Genomic DNA, 22,077 nt, shown 5'->3' with positions numbered 1-22,077 from the left:
TCCAGGGGAGGCAGGATTGGGTGAGCCGCCGAGAAGGCGGGGCTTCCTCGGGCGAGTGCGCTGGCGGGAGACGTTGCGCATGCGCGGAGGCGCCTTTCCGTCGGCCGGCCGGGCCTCTCCGCCCAGCAGCGCCATCTTGAGAGGACGGGCGGCGGGTTCGTTGTCCGTCGGGCCTACGTGAGGGCCGCCTCCCTGCCTCGCGGACTCGGCCCGCGGGTCGCCCACGCCTGACCGGTGCGGCCGAGGCGCCCCCGCCGTCGCCGCCATGGAAGACGAGATGCCGAAGACCCTGTGAGTCTGGCGGGAGCCCCGCGCGCGCAGTGGGAGGGCCCGGCCACGTTGTTCCCGCGCCTTCCTGCCGCCAGGCCGGCGCGAGCCTGGCGGACAGGCCTCGCCTCCCACAACGGGTGGCTGCCTCCCTCAACCGGCTCCTCAGGCCGGGTCGGGATGCCCGCCGGGGAACCGGGCCTCGGCCGCGGCCTCCCGGGTGGTCCGGCGGGCCGAGACGCTGCTCCGGGCTCGCCTCTCCCGGCCGCGCGGGCTGGCTTGGAGCGGGGAGTGAAAGGAGAGGAGCCGCGGCCCACCTGGCAGGGTCGCCCTTGGTAGGAAAGCGGGAGGCAGCAGGACTCGGGCCTCTTGGCCGCCTGCGGGGAGGCCTGCCGGGTGTCCGTCCGTAGATGAGCCAGGCTGGATAGAAGAAGAGCAGCAGCGGCGGGGAGGCGCATCTTCCCGGTGGGGCTCCGCTTGTGCTCTCCGGCCTTTTCGCCGAGGCAGGTTCTGAATTTTACAGCCCCGCTTGCCGGGTTTCGTCTCTTTTTTTTCCTGGCGATTCCCAACTTTCCCCCTTCTCCGTCTCCCCTTTCCCGGTCCGAGCCTCCCTCGTGACGGTCCTTCCCCAGAAAAAGGGGAGGTCCGGCTGCCCTCGCGGCCATGGAAATGCCCTCGGCTCTTCCGCCCTCGGCGGCTCTTGAAGGGGGGGGGAGTTTCAGAGAGGGGTCTGCCCGGACGAGGGTCGCCTTCACCCAGCCGGGGCTGCCCTGCGCTTTGTTCGCAGGGAGCCCACCCTCCTTTCTCCTAAGGAGATGCCGGGCCCTGAGCAAAAGCCCAGAAAACGCCGCCACCTTTTCTGCCTTCTTCCCTCGAGTTCGGTTACATGTTGCAGCTAGTGGGCCCCGGATGTTAGTTGAGGGGATGTTCAGCTGCCCTCTGGCTGCTTCCCACCACCTGAAGTGCGAAAGATCACCCACCAAAGGAAGGTCCCCGGGGGCTACTTTGTTTTTCCAGGGTTGTTAAACCACAGTACCAAATGCCTTTGTTTAATTATGTTGATGATTCCTTAGCCTATCCCCGTTCCTAATCTGGGTTTTCTGTTTGGCTGCTTTTTATGCTGATCTGGTATATATTCGTGTTTTGTTTTAAAGAAAAATGTTTGGCGTTTTTACCATATTTTGATACCCAGGAAACATATGGTATCTATTAACATGAAGGTGCCCCTCATAGGTGCTCAGACAAAAAATACATTTCAGTCTTGAACTTTCCTCATGTTAACCTATTTTTATTGACCATTTGCATTTTAGTTGCCTATGCTTCTAATTAGTTTTCTCAATTACTTTCTTTGAAGCCCCACAGTTTCTCAGCCAGGATGGCTAATAATTACATTATCTGAGGATTATGTGGCTTGAAGCTGAGGCTATCTGGAATAACTATGGATTCATAAGGATTGTTGTAGCTAAAAGATGAGAGGATTTAAACAGATACTACTAGTCAAACCTATTAGCACTTTGACATTTTGTTTACTTCAGGAATAATTTACAAATTAAAGTTCTAGTATGCAATCATTTAAAACAAACTACCAAATATGAACTGGTGTTTAATCAATTATTGGACATAGAGCTTAGAACAACAACTAAAAAAAAGATCTATCTTTAAGGACCTTTCCAGGTTCTTCATAAAACTTCACACCTCTGAGCTTAGTTTTTACATATAATTATTATCCCTTCTTTTAGGATAGCCTCCACGTTTCTTCGGTACCAGGCAAGACTCATTTGAGAAGGAGGTATTAAGAATCCAGCCACAGGGCATTAAATCAGTATTAACTGCGTATGGAATCATATCTGTAGCCTGTGGAGTAGCTTTTAAAACAGCTGGTACATTTTGCTCTGAGTAGCTTTTCAAACCTTATGGAGTCATCTGCAGGTCACAAACCATGAAAAATAATAGCCAATTCCCTGTCCTTGAATAGGAGATGCCTTTATTGTACCAATGAAAGCTTGTAAGAGAAAGTATACCCTCAGAATCTCAATGGTAGCTTGATCCTCTCAGACTGAAGCTGTTCCCAGCAGTACCAGTGTATGTTTATGTAGAAATGAGCGGCTTCATAGTTGGAATAATTTCGTATTTGTTAATTCATAGATAAGTAGTAAATAAAGGTGCAGTCGTTTCTTAAGACTTAAAAAATAAGGCAAACAAATTAATGTAGTAAACTTGTGAAACCGAAAGTTAAATTCAAGAGGCTATCAAGTACAATTTTTCCATTGTCCTTTACTTGAAAAAAAAAATTAGTTAAACAAGCCTTTGATAAAGGAAGGGTTATTACTGGCAACTACAAATATACAGAGCAAAAGAAATCCAAATTTAAAAAGATAATATCTGAAAGATAAATACAGTGTGGATACTTTATGTAAAAACACTACTAATTTTGTTCAAAATATAAGAAATAAAAAGTCTTGGAAGTCTTCTACAGGTAGTCCTCAACTTACAACCATTCGTTTAGTGACCTTTCGAAGTTATGACACAAAAAAGTGATGTATGGCCATTTTTCACAAAACCGTTGTAGCATCCCCATGGTCACATGATCAGATTTTGGATGCTTGGCAACGAGTTCATGTTTATGAGGGTTGCAGTGTCCCAGGGTTACATGATCACCTTTTGCGACCTTCTGACAAGCCAAGTCGATGTGGAAACCAGATTCACTTAACACCGGTGTTATTCCTCTAGCAAATGGAGGGATTTGTTTTAACCATGGGCAAGGAAGTTCGTAAAGGACAAAATACATTTAACTGTCATGCTTAGCAGCAGAAATGGAGCATAATTGTTTACTATAGTAAATTTACTATCTGTAGCTTGAGCAGTAGTCCCTATATCATTCGCAACAAATGGGTGGTCCAATCTCTTGTTTATGCTTATTTGCCCAGCCTTCATTACTGCTGTTAGATTTTAATTTTGCCTTTGCTCAATACAGATTTTCAAATCGGAAGCCAGAGAGTTTTTTTGTTTCCTTAGCTCAGTCTTCTACTAAATACCTTAGATATTTTAATAATCACTAAACTGGGGGACAGTCCCTCAGCAGCTCCCCCTGCTACCCTTTTGTTATGTAAGATTTACAAGCTTCAATGTGTATATTTTACAGGTATGTGGGGAATCTGTCGAGAGATGTCACTGAGGCCCTAATTCTCCAACTGTTCAGTCAGATTGGACCATGCAAAAATTGCAAAATGATAATGGATGTAAGTTGATACCAGATTAAGAATTTTTCATATGCATAGAACTTTGTTATACATTGGTCAAAACTATAGAATGTGTTTGTGTACTCATGCCTATGCACAGGAATAACTAATAGTTAGTACCTGCTTGGAGTTAGATAAGAGTCAACACAGAATTCAAGGGAGGTTGGACTTTCTTTACATAAATTCTCATACAATGCAGGAAAAAAGTAGACCAGATAAATGGCTTTAGTTAACCAATATGCCAGGAGTGCAGTCAAAGTCCCATTTTATCCTAAGTCATGGTTGTCCAACCTTTTGGCTTGCCTAGCTCACATTGAGTGAAGAGGAATTGTCTTGGGTCACATGTAAAATATATAACGTAGTTAATGTCTATAATTAAGAAGCTTCCTTTGTTTTTTAATGTTTTTATTAGCTTTTGGGGCTGCATTACTAGCTGTCCAGGATCACATGTAGCCCATGGGCCACAGGTTACACGTGCCTGCCCTAAGCATGCTCACACTGCTAAATAAAACTAGAATCTTTTAATTTAGAGAGGTCCTTACAAGTTAACTTCCTGTTGCCTGCATCTTATCAACTTTGCGCTACGTGTAGGATACTGAATCACATTCAGAATAGTAAAACATGATAGTGTTACTGCTTTTATACTGTAAAGTTTAATATTAAATAATATTAAAAACTCATTCTAAAAATTACTTCTAAAGTTTCATGAAATCATTTGGAAATCTTGTTAAAGGTAATCCTGTAATCCTGTTAAAAGAAAAATAAAAGAAAATAAATGAGATTACAAAGAAGTACAAAATATAAAAGGAATGTGTGCCTATTCAAAAATATCCATCAGGTTTAATGATTCAGGTAGAGATGTATAGGTTTGAACTGTTTGGCTGTTTGGCTGTTAAAAAATAATGCATCCATTTAAGAGGTCTTAATTACTTTAATTACTTTTGAATACTTTCTTTGGGGATAGAACGTTCCTTTCTCTGTCAATATTTTGGTCTGGTTTACAAAGGGTCTTCCTAGAGTGTAAGAGTGACTGTTTGTCCTTTCTGTTTAAGCAGACAGCTGGGAACGATCCGTACTGTTTTGTGGAATTCTATGAGCATCGTCACGCAGCCGCAGCTTTAGCGGCAATGAATGGGCGGAAGATAATGGGTAAGGTAAGCTCTCAGGTCTAAAGGGGACGTGGAGCAGGACTGTGGCTTTAAATAGATGGATGAAAGCATGTTTTAAAAAAGAAGAAAATCGAAAGGTAAACTTTTATCCTGTTTGAGCCTTATGTATTGCAGAATTGAACTGAGTTCTTAAAGAACATTTTGAGCTAAAACTGCATGATGACTTCACAAATGAAATTTGGGGAAAGTAGCTTGGCAAAATAAAGCATAAGGTTATAAAAAGGAAAACTATTTAAAGTTACTTGCTATTCAACTTCATTTGTGGAAGAATCTGTTGTTTTTTGAGATACCACTTAATTGCTAAATACAGCAGTCATGTTTTAAATGTTGCAAAACCTCAGTGTAACAGACGCCTGTTTAGCAGCCTTTGGATTTCATGGGTGAATTTTTTGCCTGGACTTTTCCCAGAAGCAGTGGGCAAGTCTGTTGCCTCTGAAGTAGATAAATCATCTACATTTAATTAATATTAATTGCAGTAACTTATGTCATTTGAATATGATGTTGTAGCCCACATGACAAATTGCCATGAACGATACAATTTGCAGTTCACCTGACAGTCAGGAACAATGCCTTCTCTCCCCCCTTCCCCTCATCTGTTAATTCAAGGTTTCACTGTATAATATGTCAAATCATTGACAGGATTGCAGATTATATTAATCTTTGTTCTAACTTTCCTGGATATAATTCTAGTAAATATTATTTCTAGGAGGTCAAAGTGAACTGGGCAACAACCCCCAGCAGCCAGAAGAAAGATACCAGCAGTAAGTCCCTTCCTATCCTGAGTTATTACTCTTTATTTGCACAAAAGTGTTTTTAATGTTAAGCAATAAGCATCATGCAAATATTTGCCCTATTATTTTGATCATTATCCTAAGAATTTATTTAATGTGTTTGTGTTAATAAACTTAAGAACAAATCTAATCTTTGTCATCAGGTAGTACCGTTGTCAACACACTGCGTTCACAAGGTAATTGTATCTTCTTAAACATAAAATGAAATCTCTCAGGGGTATCTATTCACTAACCGCCTGAAGCTATTGGGGGGGTGATTATGTTGTCGCAAGCTTTCTGCCTCCTCCTCCTCTCTCAGATGGATCAGGATGTGGACTGTTGCGGACTTGTAAGCCCTGTGACCCCAGTGGGCGTGTCCCCTCTGAGGGGAAGTTGCTGCCCACACTGCACCCCCACATTTCTCGTGGGGTACCAGTGGCTCTTCCAATTGGATCTTCCTTCCCTCCTGTTATTCGGCATCCCGGGGCTGCCTCTACTTGCCCGGCCTGAGAGCTCTGAGAACTTGGGGAGGATGTAAAGGGATTCTTGCCAGAGCGGTGCTGTTGCAGCGCCAGGTGTGCCGTGAAACCTGTTAGAGGTGCGGAAAATTGAAGTGGGCTTTGTGTGACTATGAAGAACCTCCTTAGATATGACAGCTGTGTTTCGCCAGTTCTTATGTAAATGGATCTAATCTAAATTATGAAGGGATTACTCTTTCCGTTCTGTTGCCTTCAGTCTTAGTTCACTTGCTCATGGATTTCACATACTTTGAATTCACATGGATTCACATGGTGTAAAGGCTGGGCAATCAAAACTCTTGGCTTTTCAGAAAACTGTCAAATACTTTAACATCAAACTGTTGCAATGCAAGGTATCTTTTTGACTGTTCTTCACAAAATATGACTTAAGTTTGAGCTATATGTAACTTAGGTTCTCTGTAACTAGTTTGTGTAAATTTTACTCTCTTTTGCTCACGGAACCAGTAGATGTGGTAGCTTTTTTAATGCTAGTACTACAAAACAAAGCTACAAATGCAGTATATTGTTTGCTCTGGCTTTGAGCTAGATGAGCATAGTTCTCATGGTAATACATTTTCTGCTATGAATAATTACAGATAATATAAAAACAATAAATGTTAGTTTTATGTAAATTTTCTATACTTTTGTACTGCCATGTCTCCTGATGGATATATAATAAAACAATGTTGTATTTTGTTACCTGATAGGTTAATAAAATCTAGTTTTCATATAGTTTCTATTTGTGTGGAAATCAGTACAAAATTTTTAAAATTACCATCACCTACACTTCTATGAACACTCTGCAAACTTGTACATTTTTCTCTTTTCTTGAAAAGACCACTTCCATGTCTTTGTTGGAGACCTCAGCCCAGAAATTACAACTGAAGATATAAAAGCAGCTTTTGCACCATTTGGAAGAATATCGTAAGTAACGTCTTATTGTCAGATACTGGGGGCAATCAAATATTCAGCTGAATGCTGTGAATAGAGTGTTGGCAAATTAATTTATATTCTCTAAAGAGAGGCATCTTTTTTGTATTTATTCAGATTATCAAATAATCCAGTTTTACTAATTGTGCTTAGTATTTTAGAAGATACGTTCATTTTACAATATTTGAAAATCTGTGTTCTAAGACTTATTTAGTTCACTTTCTAGAATGGATTCTCATAAGTAAGGTCTCTCTTGAGTGTCTCCTGAGGTATCATAGTCTCATTAAAGCAGCTTTCAAATTCATCAGGTTTCGGAGAAAATGTGGCCTGCAAGACTTTGGCTTTTTGTGAAATGGGTGCTCTATTAAATAAAATAAACTAGAAATTGGTATCCAGTGTAGTGCATTGCTGCTGTTGCTACAGATGTCCAGTGAAGCTAGAGTGGCAAGATAACAATGTATCCTTTTACTTAATCTGATTTTAGGACTCACCAAAGGTTGAATAACAATAACAATAGCTTGAAAAATTGATTTCTAAATGTAGAGCGTCATGAACTGATTCATTCGTTTGTAACTTGTGCAGACCTCCTGAGAGCCAAGGGAGATGAGTGGTCTCTTGCTTCCTCCTCTCGAAAACTGCTCTTCAAATTATTCCTGACTCTTGCAAACCTCGATTCAACCACACCTAAATTAACTATTTTCAGGATTGATAAAAGCCAAGAACAAGCTGTCGTGTATGCTGCTCACATTGCCTGGATCTACGCAGTGCAGTGCAGTGCAGTGCAGGGCCACCAGCACGCCATCACAAAGGCTCTGGTCAACCGGGAGAAATCACTTCCCAGCTGCTACACAGTTGGCTGGAAATCTTCCCTTTATTGCAGATTAAAAAAAATTTAAATTAAAAATCAGATTGCTCAATTGGGATTAGCATTAGTATAGATGACATAAGAGTGCAGGCTGACCTTTTTGCCCGTTTCATCCTACGTGGCCTGGGCAGTAATGATTAAAGTGGAGACCAGGGAGAGAGCATTCCTAGAGCAGCTGGTCTCTGCTGGCTGCAGGATGAGAGAGTTCGCTCTCTGGCCCCTGTTTGCATGGTACAAATTACGTGAAGAGACCACTTGAGCCTCAAATAACTTAGAAGCTGCTCTGAGCAAAAAAGCCTGCTGCTGAGTTCAGTTCAGCTGTTCATCCATTTTGAATGGGTGATAAAAGGCTGCCTGTTCTTGCCCACAAAACTATGAGGAAGATCCAACGAATGCTTCCCTTTGCAAGGCCTCTTGCTAGTGCTTGTGTTCTAGCACTGATCCCTTCATGAAATCTCATTAAACAAAAATAGGATCTGTGACCGCTCCTGGGCCAGTAAAAGGAGGATTGGGGCCGTTTTCTCCCGATCCCTAGAGATGTCTCTCTGTGCCCATGGTAGACTTGAGGCAGCCCTCTCTGCCTTGGGCCTAGCTGCCAGCAAATGCTGCGGCAGGGTTGCCTAGTCTTAAAGGCCCCCAGCTGTCTCTGGCTTTGGGGACGTTGGGAGTCCTTGATGGCCGCTCCCTCAAAATAGCTGCGGTTGTAGACATGGCCACCCTTTTTTCAGACAGCAAATTGGTGACATTCTTCCTCTGCCCTTGTAAAATATTCCCCTTCCGGCTTTGCCTGTCTGTCTCTCCAGCCCAAACAAGACACTTCAGCTGCAGCCTGGATCCTGAGGCTTGTGCTCTTTTTCCTTATATCATGAGAGCTTTTTGTTTCACATATTTATTTAGCCCCAGGTATTGTGGCTGCCTACCTTAAACAAACAACTGGGCAACTAACAAACAATACCTAAGAAGCCATGTTAATGGAAAACAAACTTAAACAATACGGAATTCCATTAAGAATAACTATAATTCTTTTGCAATACAATATGCATTTAATAATCAAATTTGTATAGCCGCCCATCTCACAAAAAGCGACTATACTACTTATTCTGAAAAAAGCAGAGTATCTTATGTTGTAATTAGGTAGTAATCCTAGTGCGTGTCAAGGTGTACCGTGTTGAAAATTAAAATACTTGATGGTAGGCTCCGATTTGTTTTGAGAAAAAGTTTTGCTTCTAGGGGGGTGGGGGAGGAAGCCTTTAACCAAAGGTTATTCTTAGTGGGTTTTTTTCCTAAAGAAGAACTTTTGGTCAAAATATTTTGGCTGCTAAGATTCAGAAGCAAAACATATAATGTGGAAACATTCTTCTAAGATTTATCAGCTACAAATCACTTCAGTTTTTGTTCAAAGGATTAACCAGTTTGGTGTAGCAGTTAAGATGTCAGGCTAGAAACCAGGAAACTATGAGATCTAGTCCCTCCTTGGACATCAAGCCAGTCACTTCTCTTATCCCTAGAAATGAGTCAGTGGAAAACCACTTCTGACAAACCTTAGCAAAAAAACTTCAGGGACATGTCCAGGCACTCTCTGAGAATTGGACACAATTGAATGGAAGTAAAAAGCAACCTTTAATATTTATAATGCATTGAATACCAGCATAAAATGTGTTGCTTGTGAGCTGCAGTTGAAGTATCCGATTCATGGCCCCTTTCAGGGATCAACTCCTAATGTCAGTGAAGGCGATGGGCATGTGCGCTCCAGTCCCGTCCCGTTCCCCCCCCGCCCCCCGCCTCCCTGAATGAGGGTCAGAACTAGCCATAGATAACTTGAACTGCACTGGTTTGCCATTCTCTTGAGGACAAATCCATTCAGTTGCACGTGGTTGTGGTTCCTCTTCAGATCTTCCATATTCACATGGGAGCCTATTGGATGAAGTGCATTGCCTCCCCTCCCCCCCGCTGCACCCCTACAGTGACATCTGTTGGCCTCTGTAGGCCTTAGTCCTGGTAAAAGTGGTCTGTCCTTGTTTTGGAAATAGTTGCTTGATTTTGATTCAGACAGACTGAGATAGAAAGAAGATGACTCAGTGAATCTACAATTACAGGCCTTAAGTTGTTCTTCATTCAAGGGGTCCGGTCGATTTCTTCTCCTCCTCCAGCATCTTCTGGGCATCATTTTATTCTATTTTGAGGCCTGAGATTTTCAGGGTGCCAGAAACCAGGCTTCACAACCCACAATGGCTGGATTTACACAGCAGGATACATAGGATATATAAACACAAGATATATAGAACTTGATGATGGCTTGGTTCGTAAACTTGGCCAGTTGAAGGTCTAGGACTCATTCCAGATCAAGATTTGCCTAAGTTTACATTTCTGCGATCATAGCAACTCTGTTTTTAATATGATAAACTTGTAAGCTCCAGGCAAGGGTTAACTTAAAAAGTTCTGCTAATGCTGTGGTGTAAGTCTGCAGTTGGTTCTGGAAGGGGAAGGCCTGTCTACCTACCCCCCCCCCCGCCCCCAGCCAGCTTTACTCTAGGTGTAAGTATTCCCAATAGCTGCATTCAGCCTAGATGTAGGGAGGGCAGAATAAAGACTCTCTCCACATCCATCCTCGAAACCAAAAGCTTCTGTCCCACTAGCTGGTGATCCAGAATGCTGGTGCTCATCCTAACCAGGGTTAGGACAACATCAGAAAATATTGAAGAATAAAAACATAACCAGCAGGCGGTCTTTCAAGTTTCCTTTATCTAATTCAGAAAGTAGAAGAACATGCACTTCAACTGTTATTTTTTATACCTGAACTATAATGCTACATATTTAGTATACCAAAAATGTTAAAAATCTATTTTATTCTCTTGACGGGGTGGCTTTCAATTTCTGGGTGAAAATAATTTCTAATATTCTACTGATAGTTCCAGAAGTATTGATTTGAAACATTCAGTATTTGTATAAACTTTAATATATACTTAGAACAAATGGATAATTGTACAAATGCATTTATTCTATCAGGGTTTGACTAGCATGTCTATGTGTTTGTGGTTTGGGTTCTTATTTTAAAAAATGATAGTTAAGTGTTAAGTACAGAGAATCATCCATGTCATTATGAAATTAATTGTTCCCTGCTCTAACTTAGACAATTAAAAGTTTAAGGCAAATATCCATTTCTTCTGGATTATTTGGTTATTTTCTTTCTCATAGAGTAATATCTTTAATGATCTTGATAACTAGTTGGCTGTTTCAGTGATTTTCCAATTCCTTAGCTTCTTCCCTGTATCTTAAGTACCAGAAGGTAGACACTGAATGTCCATAGAAATTCTTTGGAGGACTGCTTGGCATCACATGAAGCCTCTTCCAGCTTGAGTGTATGGGACTGTGTCTTTCGGGCCCCCTGCATGGCCTTCCCCTTGGCTTCACTCTGTGATTTGTGTATCTGTGCGTGTCAAGTGCCTAAATCGTGTGGGTTGGGGAGGGTAACGATGGCTGTGTGTCTTAAGCCTTCTCGATAGTGCACCTTTAATGCATAAATTATCTGAGAGGCCCTTAATTAATAAAAACTGCATTTCCACCAGTGGGGTTTAGCTATTGTAGCTGGGTCTTTGTCTTTTTTAACTCAATCTCAAATAATAGGGCTCTGGTTATTTTGCAGAATGTCTCTGAAGAATGGACAGCATTGCCATGGCTAACTGCAAGCTACAGTTCACAGTGGACAAACGTTGTAGTTTTTCTATTTTACTTTTATAAATTTTTACTTTATATACTTTGTAGTTTTCAATCAGTCCTGTATGATTGTTAATTACGAATGCAGTTTTTAAAAATTATTTAATAGTGTATAGTTTAAAAAACATGTTAGTGTTTATTTTCTTCCATAATGCAACCATTTCTGAAAATGTCAATTTCTCAAAATTTACAGCTGCCCAAGTCCAAAAAGGGGGTAACGAATTGACCTGAGAAAATTAAAGAATTCAGTTAACAGGCGACGTATGCCTTTTAATTCCTATTTTTTCATTTTTTCTATTTTCTATTTCTAATAAGTAGGTAGAATGTGTTGGCCAATAGTAAGTTTATAAATTGCATGGTTCAAGAGAGCCTGTTGCTAATATGCTAGTCAACTACATGCCCTCAGTTATTCCTTTGAATAGCTGCTTTGACCATGCCTAGTGTTTTTAACAGTATATAAGAGCATTGAACTGTGAACCAACGACTGTAAAATAGTTGTTTTTAAAGCTATTGATTTTGCATGTTTACAGAATTAAGTTTAATTTTTGCTATCATGTGATAAGACTTTAGTAAAAGGGAAAATTGCTTTGACTGTATGTTGCTGGTGCATTTAAGAAGTTCATTTTATTAAAGGAGAAACATGAGAAATGAGCTGCGTGTGAGACATTTTTTACTTGGATTCTGTTCAGTTGATGCTTAACTGGCTTTCTCTTTCCTTTCCAGGGATGCCCGAGTTGTTAAGGACATGGCAACAGGAAAATCAAAAGGATATGGCTTCGTTTCTTTCTTCAATAAATGGGTGAGTTCCTGCGTTTTGATTGATGGTTTTTACGCCCAACGCACAACTGGTCAAACGTATCCAGGAACTATTATGAAAGGCATCTTGGTGAAACTGGTTGTGCAATAATGTGCAATAATGAAAATGGTGAAATAGTTAGATTTGCTCTATTTCAAACGTCTTGTGGCAGTAAACTACACCGTGTTGCTAATAATCTAGAACCTGACAAGATGATTCACAATAGTTAACAGTCCAGATGTACTTAGTGATTTTTCAGCAGTATAGTTCCGGCATTATAGCTTTCCACTTGCTCTAATTTCACAAGACTATAATATTTCATTGTCACCACCCTGATTCATTCACCCCCTGAAGTATATGAAAAGCAGATTCTCTTCTGATCTCACTCTAGTACAAACCTGAGCAAGATTTCAACTTAGTGTTTATGCTCCATTTTGGGAATGGTGTTCTCAGTGAAGCAGTGAGGCTGAAACTGCAGTGAATTCTGCATGTGAAGAACATATGAGATTTGAGGAACATGTAGGTAAAACTTTGCACCATTTATAAAGAAAATGTGGGCAGCGCATCTTCAGGCAAAATGGATGTTTGCTTACAGTGTTCTAATGATTCCTTAGGCAGTTTCAATTCTTTCTTTTTTTTTTTTTTCCAATTCTTGAACTGAGTTGCCCAGGGAAGAATAATGGATGAAGGCTATGGGTTGTGGTGAAATAAGCCAGGGAAGAACTGAGAGTCATTTGCCCCTTGCCGTGTGTGTGTGTGTGTGTGTATGTATGTATGTATGGGCACGAAAGACCATTCCCCCACCTGTTTACCACCGTCTGACTGATGGGCTACTAGCAATGTGGCTTGAACAAAGCGCTCCCTCAAAGCTGCTTTGGGAAGCGACATGACGCTTGATTGGAGCAAATCTAAGTCACCTCAGGCAGGCCTAACATACATTTCCCCACATATGATTAGACAATATTTACTGATAGGCCTTCGCCCAACTCCGCATTGTGTGCCAGTTACGCCCTTTCCTGGATAGGAAGGCTCCATCACTCAGGCCCTTGTCATCCTATTTGGACCATTGCGATGCACTCTATATGGGGCTACCCTTGAAGAGCATCCAGAAGCTTCCAGAGGTACAAAATGTGGCCCCACAGGCCCGAATTTTAGGGGCCCGAAGAAGGGTGCATGTAACACTCAGCTCTGGGAGCTGCACTGGGTTCCGGTTTGCTTCCGGGTCCAGCTCAAGGTGTTGGTTGTGTCCTATAAAGCCCTACATTGCCTGGGTGAGGCTACCTATGGAACCGGGTTCGCCCCATCACACCGGCCTGCCCCACCCGGTCAGGCAGGGAAGGCATGCTGCAGACCCCATCAGTCGAAGAATTTCAACCGGGGGGGGGGATCTAGGAAGAGGGCATTCTCTGCTGCTGCCCACGTATTATAGGACCTCCGGCCCTAAGAGTTGAGGAAAGTCTCCAATTTCCTGGCTGTCCACAAAGGGGCTCTGGGTTCTTGTTTGGGGGGCACAGAGGACCACCCAACCATTGGGCTGCCTGGCCCCAAGAGAAGCAAGCGCGCGCGCGCACACACACACACACACCTCTCTGTATGAACTAATGCTAAATGTCCATCTTGAATTTTTTATCTTTTTGAAATCTTTGGGTTTTTATAATTTTCAATCTTAAATTAATTTTAATGTTGATTTTATACATTGTTTATGTATTGATTACCAGAACCCCTCTCTGGGGGAGAAGGGCAGTTTAGAAATAGGAAATATAAATCAAGCAAGCAAGCAGACCCAGCCCAACTTACCTATATTGCATGTTATCCCCTTTTCCTTTGTTTTTTTTTTTTTAATAGCCTTTAAAATTTATTTAAATTTATATAGTTGCCCATCTCACTTACAAAGATACTGGGCAGCATACAAATTAAAACAGAAAAGACAAACTCATATAATCAAATGTAAATAATTAAAACAATTAACCAGAAATGTAACAGGATAGGAAATGTAACTGTGGGGGCTGCTTGGGATCCTGAAAGTCCTCCCTTTAATCTCTTGCCCTGTTACAGTTTTTACATTTTGTATCTACTGTTTTATTGTTATGTGCGAGGGAGGGAGGGATGATCCAGATACAAGAACAGCTGGGCAACTGCAACACTTACCTTTGTTTGATTTTGAAAATAATGATCAATCTTGTCTTCAATTAATACAATGAAAGTTAAATTGCCTGCAGTTCGTAGAATTTCACTTCATAATGCTTGTACTTGCACATTTCTTTTAAAATAGGTACTACTCCTTTCTGAAAAGAAGCATAATCTTTCAGTCTTCATTTGTTAATAAATGATTCTTTTATGATACAATTCTTGAAATATGTTGGAAATGTTGTAGAGTATGGTAGTCACAAATAAGCCTTTTTTAAATCAAAGTGATATAATTTGAATCCTCTTGGTAAATTTAAAGATAAGACTTTGATTCTTTAGATGTGATACTATAATGAATGTTTATGATAAAGAATTTTTTATGATTTAGTATTTTTTGAAGGGTTTTTTAAATATATTTTTTCTGGACCTGATAGGATGCAGAAAATGCAATTCAACAAATGGGGGGACAGTGGCTTGGTGGAAGACAAATCAGGACTAATTGGGCAACACGCAAACCTCCAGCTCCAAAGAGTACATATGAATGTGAGTAGCCTTCAAAATAAACCAGGCATTTCCAGCTACAAGAAACAAGCTTTTCTGAATCCAAAGGGACTTTCCTTCGCTAAGGACAATTGTATCTGACAATTGTATCTGATATGGGCTATTGCTGGGGCTGAAAGATGTAATTCTCTAAATTTCAGAATAGGCTACCAGTCTTAGATTGTGAACTAAATATTTCAGAGATTGAAATTAATGCCACTTAAAGTTAATTGTAAAGGGAAATCAACCCCGACCACCTTTGGAAAGGCAGAGACTGAAGCTTAATACTTTGACCACCAAATGAGAAGGGGGACTCATTGGAAAAGACGCTGAGATTGGGGAAGACTGAAGGCAAAAGGAGAGGAGGAGGGCAGAGGAGGAGAGACTTAGAGAAGGGCATCAATGCAACGAACGTGTGTTTGGGTAAACTCGGGGGTAGTGGTGGCTGACATGCTGTGGTCCATGGAGTCACGAGGATTTGGACTTGACTTAGCGACTGAACAGCAACAAAAAGTAAATCCTTAGATTAGAGAAGGATAGTTTTGGAAAATAGCTTTCCAAATGCCATTTCTTGTGTTTCATTGTATCCAATATTTTAGACAACTTTGTTTTATTGCAAATAAATCATAGACTGATAAAATCTTTGATTGTTTTATATAGCAAATGCCAAACAACTCTCCTACGATGATGTTGTAAATCAGTCCAGTCCAAGCAACTGCACTGTGTATTGCGGTGGCGTAACTTCAGGTCTGACAGGTAGGATATGCCATCAGTTTAGAGTGAGCTTGTGGAGGACAGTTGAGGTGCACATTCTGAAATCTTTTTGATCTTCTTGTTCGTAGAACAGCTAATGCGCCAGACGTTTTCTCCATTTGGGCAGATAATGGAAATTCGAGTCTTTCCAGATAAAGGGTACTCCTTTGTACGGTATGAAAATATTTCTCTTACACACCCTATTTGTGTTTTCAGAAGTTTTATAAAACCACCTCTAGTTAGACTCCAACTAATGTGCAAATTCACATTTGTAAGTGATTTGCAGAGAGACAGATGTATATGTTGCTGTGTGCAAAATGTTTTTAATACAAAGTTTCATTCACATTTGGAAAACACAGCTGAGACTTTGGCAAGTGCTATAAGCACTTTGACCAGCATGAAGGAGTTGGTTGGAAGGAACCTCTCCCTGCAGCTCTGGACCACAGCACAGCCACCCAGATGGCTCCATCAAGACAAATCTTGTGGCTCCCTTGTTTCAGCAAAAGGGGTGATGATGCAGATCTCTTTCTTCACGCAGCCCTAGAAATTACTCGCTATTTTATTCTTACATTGAATTAAGTCACTTGGGTCACCAATTAAGCTTGGTCTACCACCTCCTTATTCTAGATTGGTGTTTCACAACCTCATCAACTTTATAACAGGTGGACATCAGCTCCCAAAACTCCCCACCCAGTATCTTGGATATCCACAAATCTTAAAAGTTCCTGAGGTTGAGGAACATCAATCTTGAATGTTTCCATCCTATCCTACACCTATCCACAAAACTATGAAGAGAAAGAAGAGGAAGGAAAGCAAATCCTGAAAAGGTTTGGGGAAGAAAATGGGATATCTTGATACTGAGCTGGATACCACAGTAAGGGAACAAACATAGAAAGGAAAGTGGAGTGCAGACATTTTCTTCTTTCAGATAAAAAGGGTTTCCAAGAGTCCATATTAATCTAAAAACTCATTAAGTGGACACCAGATACTTGTTAAAATAAGTCTGCTGTATTTTCTACTTAAAGTACTGTATTCAGTATTTTAGAAGTCTCATAGAACAGCAGAGATGGAGGGAAACTTGGAGGTCTTCTAGTCCAACCCCCTGCTTAAGCAGGAGACCGTATACCATTACAATCAAATAGCTGCCCAGTCTCTTCTTAAAAACCTCCAGTGATGGAGCACCCACACAACTTCTGAAGGCAACTTCTGTTCCACTGGTTAATTGCTCTCACAGTCAGGAAATTTCTGTGTTAGAGCTATGTTTAATCATTTCCCATCCATTACTTTTTGTCCTGCCCTCAGGGGTTTTGGAAAATGTCAACCCACCTCTTTTCTGTGACAGCCTCTCAATTTTTGGAAGACTGTTATCGATATTCCCCCCCCCCCTTTTCTCTTTGCTAGATTAGAAATTCCTAATTTCTGCACTGTTCATTGTATGGTTTAGCCTGCAGCCCCATAAATATCTTTGTTGCTCCTCTTGCACTCTTTCTAGAGCCTCAACATCTGTACTGTATCGTGGTGACCAGAAGTTCAATGTAGTCAAACGTGTGGTTTTAACAGTGCAGTATAAAGTGGTAGTATCACTTCATGTGATATTGATGCTATTCCTCTGCCAAGGACTGCATTGGCTTTTTTGGCAGCTGCAACACACTGCTGGCTCCTACTTGTCTGGCTGTCCACTAGGACTTTAGATCCCTCTCATTGTTACTGCCGTTGAGCCAGAGACCACCTATTCTATACTTGTACATTTTGTCTTTCTTGTCTCAGTGTAAGACCTTCCTTTTCTCCTTACTGAATTGCATTTTGTTGGATAGGGCCCAGTCTGCCAACATACTTCCAAAGTTTTAGTAGTTCCTCCCAGCTTGGTGGTGTCTGCAAGTTTCAGGTGTTCCCCTTCTGTCCCCTTATCTAAACCATGTATGAAGATATTGAAGCCTACTGGGTCCAAGACAGAACCTTGAGATACCCTACACCTTACTTTCTTCCATGTAGAGGTCGCTCCATTAAGGACATTGAGTTGGGTAATGTGTAGTATATCTCCTTTTCCTTTTATATTAACTCGAATACATTCGAGAAGGTTTTCTTCTTTGGATTTTTGCATTGCTCTAGAGGTGTAGTAATTTCTTACATGTAAACCCAAAGCTCTGGCTTTGCCAGTAAACTTGGGGGGGGGGGCAGTGGTGGAGCATCACAGTGGAAGTGGTTGATGTACCCTGTTTACCCCAAAATAAGACATCCCCTGATAATAAGCCAATCAGGCTTTCATGGCTAGCTGCTCATCGTCTCCTGAGATTGTTCCCGGCTCTTGGTTGCATCATTCATGCCCACATGAAAGAGGAGAAAGGATAATCTGTGGGGTTGATTATTTTGGTAAGCCTCTCTGTCACGTCTTTGATCTTTCCTCCTTGAAGACCACATACCTCCCTTGGTAGATTGTCTGGTCTACAAATTGCTGATTCCATTCCTCTGAGTAGTGAGTCTTTTGCATTTGATCTAGACATGATAGCTGTTAAAATCATAGCATTGGAAGGATCAAATAAAGTAAAACAAGTATTTTTATCATGACGCTGTGTGGCTGAGAATTCTTCAGACTTACATTCTGCATGTGTCACTTACAATGTCATCTGACTTCCAGCGCAGTGCCAGAGCAGGGCATGTGGCTTCAGATTCTTTCAACTTGCCCTCAAAACGTGACTTTCCTGGCATTGTCCTCTTCTGTGTGAACAGCATGTGCATATTCATATTAATGAAGAATTGTTGCATCATCATTTATTTGCTGTCCCATTAATGATGGCGATTATGTTCATTTACTCCCTTGTACGCGCTTTACAGGTTCAATTCTCATGAAAGTGCTGCACATGCAATTGTTTCAGTCAATGGCACCACAATAGAAGGACATGTGGTGAAATGCTATTGGGGCAAAGAGACACCAGACATGATCAACCCAATTCAACAGGTAAGTGTCCTTTGCTGGTATTACCTGTCCCGCTGAAAAGCATTCCCAAAATTACTATGTAGATCTTTCCTCAAGATGGATTCCAAATCCCTTTTCTTTGCTATTCATTTATAGCCTGGTGATCGTAGTTGGAAGGTGGGTAGAAATTAGCTATAATAGATGCCATAGTGAAGAACTCGTCCGAGTTCCAATATGAAGTAAAATGATTTCCCTGTACTTTATTAGGCATGGATTTGCAAAGCGATTTTGCCTGTGTTACATGCTAACTTTGGACCATCATTAACGTTTTCAGCAGAATCAAGTGGGCTATCCACCACCTTATGGGCAGTGGGGCCAGTGGTATGGAAACGCCCAGCAGATTGGCCAGTATATGCCTAATGGCTGGCAAGTCCCTGCATACGGAATGTATGGGCAGGCATGGAACCAGGGATTCGGGTAAGTGTTGGAGTTTGCCGAGGATTGCTGACAGCAATGAAAATGAAAGTACACATAGTTGGAGCACTAAGTTTTCATTTTTAATATGTTCATGTGCTTGTTTGAAAAACAGCATTTGTGTCTTCGCCAGTTCGATTATTTTTATATATTTGTAGGTTGCAAAAAAGGGATAAAATACTAATTAAAAGAAGCATACTATAAAATTAGACCACCCTTCCAAAATAGTAAAATGAATCATACCTGGAATGCAGCTCTTAGAAACTAGCAGGAGTGGAACATTTGATGAGCTTCCAATTCATAGTTCCTGTAGTCTGGAAAATATGAAACGGTGGTTACTTAAGGCGCTCAGGTTGATAGAACGTTGTGATCCGAGGCTTCTGGTGTTATGGAAAATATAGAAGAAATACTCCACGATTGCTTGCTGTTCCTGTTACAAAGCAAGCTTTATCTAACCTCGTTTCCTCTTCCGTTCATTCAGTCAGACACAGTCATCTGCAGCATGGATGGGTGCAAATTATGGTGTGCCACCCCCTCCTCCGCCCCCACCACCCCCACCCCAGGGGCAGAATGGAAGCGTTCTAACTAGTCAAACTGGATATCGGATGGCAGGTTTTGAAACGCAGTGAGAGACAGAAGGACTCTGGAATAGAAGACCTGTGGCTTTGAGGCTGTATGGAGCATTGTAAAATCCTTTGTTTACTTAAAAAAATCTATCCAATCAAGTCAGTGCAAAAGTCAAACAGTATTTATTTTTAATCATGAAACTTTGTTGTTGTTCACGCTTTTTTTTAAAGACACACAGGAAATACTAGATGCTGGATATCTGCCAACTTTTGCCTTCTTTTCCTCTTTTGAGATGTGTTTCTTAAGATCCATGTTTGAAACACAACTAATGCAGGGATTTCTGCCACTTTTAGTATAGCGGCAGGAAATTGCACAATATCAAACTTTTTTTTTTCCACTGAAGTAGTATGCAGTCTAGTTTGCATTCCTAATATGACTTAAAATGTACATGAAAGAAGTTATACGAGAGAAAAAAGACACGCCAAAACTGTGTGAATTCTGGGGGTTTATTGAAATCTTCAGTTTGTGCACAATTCTGTTTTAAAGAGAGCCTGATGTATAAAGTGTCCATCTCCTTGCTTTTGTTATACTGGGATTTCAAATATAACTTATTCGTTTACATTATTTTGTATCTAAACATTTTTCAGAAAGTGGTTTTTGCCTTACTGTCACTATTAAATTATGAAGTAGGAGTCAGGACGCGGGCAAGCACCTTGTGTTCAGAGAATCCAGCTCTGCGCTCTGCTCAATGTCAGAAGGTGCCTGGGGGATGTCCCTGTTCATTGCCTGATGAACATAAGCCCAGTTTAGATCTTATTAAAATGTGACACAATCTTAGGAGCCAGCTTTTTAAAACCTGTCCATTTTTACATTTACATGTATCCTTTATCATGTCAACTATTTTAGCAAATTAATATTTTCACAAAAGTCGCTCTAGCTTTTGTATGTCTCCTTTGAAAGAGTACGAGACAGAAAGACCTCTACATGACTTACGGCTATAATTTAAGCTTTGACTTTTGCATGTGAATATTCTAATACACTGTTAGACTTTGAATAAACAGTCATGCTCTCATTTTTCAGAGATATAGAGAATACATTGGTCTTAGCAGCTTTTTACTCACATGGAGCAAGTCTGACTTGATTTTAGCATGTACAGATAGAGCTATTAAACTATATAGCACTGTGTGTATCAAGCCAGGAGTAAAAGGAATGCTCCAACTGAAGCCTGAAGGACCAACTGGATAAAGCATTTTTGAATTGTTCAGAGGCCAAATAATAATAATAATAATAATAGCATTATCCTACCTCCTAGCTAGGTTTCAGAAGATGCAGAAAGAGCACTACCCTGGGTGTACTGATTATATATCCCAATTAACATCTGGGCACATGGAGGTGTTTGCTTTCCGTTCTGCATTGTTTGTAGTGGAGCAACCGATTGAGACGTTGCTGGTATGCACAAGACAGGGAGTGGCCACCCTCATTTCATGGAACAAAAGGGGCCAGAACCAAAGCAGAGGGTTGGCTGCTAAGAAAACAAATTGCTGTCTTGTAGACAGATCCTGGCCCTAACATTTTATAAATAAAGCATCCCCAAAAGATGCCATTGTACATTAATTTCACTCATGTCTGCTTCCTTTAAAATTTGTATAAACCTGTCTTCTTTCTGCTTTCTATCTCTGCCTGCACAATTCTTTTAAAAGAGAAATGTGAATAGGTCTGAGGTGAGCCTGGTACCATTTGGGGAGTTTTCTTTGTATATATTTTCAACAGCAGAACCGAGTACAGATTTATTTCACAGAAGCCAGCTAAGATCCCTCAGCCAGCAAACCAAGAAAGCTTTCAACGTCTTGAGAATATTTGTTGTTGTCCCTGGAGCATTGTCCCTTAAGTTGAGAGCAACTTAAGCTTTAATGCATTTCAACAATATGTAAATATTTGAAAGGGTAAGGCAAAAAGAAAAGAAAAAAAAGATTTTCAGTATTTTTAAAAAGTCGATCACCGCTTCAGTCTGACAATACTACGAAAGCAGTGGATTGTCCTGGCGGTTTCCTCGGAGGAGACCCTTCCCCCCTGAGCCTCTGAACCAGAGCCAGTTTTGTGTCCCCTTAGCGGAAGCTTTTTAAGCGCCCAACCAGGCTGTGGGACCAGGCTAAGGGAAAAGGACGGGGCCCTTCCTTCTAGTGCTGCCCCCTTTCCCCCAGCTTCTCATCCAGGCATCCTCAGCTTTCTTACTCTGATGTGCAAGGAGATTCACGGTCTTCAGGCAGCTGGAGAAAGTGCTGCCTGGGGGTGGTGTTTTTTTCCAAGTAGCAGCCCGGGTTTTTTTATTTCTGTATGAACTTTGGAAGCTTCATTTAAGCGAATGTGTTTTTTGATACTTGTGTACAGAAGTCGAAGAACTTCACTCCAGAAGCCCTGACTTTGGAAAGCCATT

General features: G+C 41.2%; 1 protein-coding gene across 12 annotated transcripts; it reads left to right on the top strand.

Annotated features, from left to right (window-relative positions):
• The first annotated feature begins 27 nt into the window (after positions 1-27).
• TIA1 (TIA1 cytotoxic granule associated RNA binding protein) lies at positions 28-21,257 on the top strand. Of its 12 annotated transcripts, XR_015729370.1 has the most exons (14): positions 31-291; positions 3,410-3,506; positions 4,562-4,660; positions 5,382-5,436; positions 5,610-5,642; positions 6,800-6,887; positions 11,402-11,733; positions 12,196-12,271; positions 14,830-14,938; positions 15,596-15,691; positions 15,778-15,862; positions 18,521-18,644; positions 18,937-19,079; positions 19,558-20,735. XR_015729370.1 is itself a non-coding variant. In XM_034430661.3 (13 exons), exons 1-13 carry the CDS (start codon positions 266-268, stop codon positions 19,703-19,705), a joined length of 1,182 nt encoding a protein of 393 aa, XP_034286552.1. In that variant the 5' UTR covers positions 28-265; the 3' UTR covers positions 19,706-21,257. The 12 variants fall into 12 exon arrangements, 11 of the variants coding, with proteins under 11 accessions (XP_034286552.1, XP_034286556.1, XP_034286554.1 ...); XM_034430661.3 differs by lacking the exon at positions 11,402-11,733 and having other exon boundaries at positions 28-291; positions 4,559-4,660; positions 19,558-21,257; XM_034430665.3 differs by lacking the exon at positions 11,402-11,733 and having other exon boundaries at positions 18,940-19,079; positions 19,558-21,257.
• The last annotated feature ends 820 nt before the right edge of the window (positions 21,258-22,077 follow it).

This window comes from Pantherophis guttatus, chromosome 9 (genome assembly GCF_059756535.1).
Source record: "Pantherophis guttatus breed Tessera chromosome 9, ASM5975653v1, whole genome shotgun sequence".
Classification (NCBI taxonomy): domain Eukaryota; kingdom Metazoa; phylum Chordata; class Lepidosauria; order Squamata; family Colubridae; genus Pantherophis; species Pantherophis guttatus.
The sequence above is the reverse complement of the archived record's forward strand: the minus strand, read 5'-3'. Positions and strand labels throughout refer to the sequence as shown.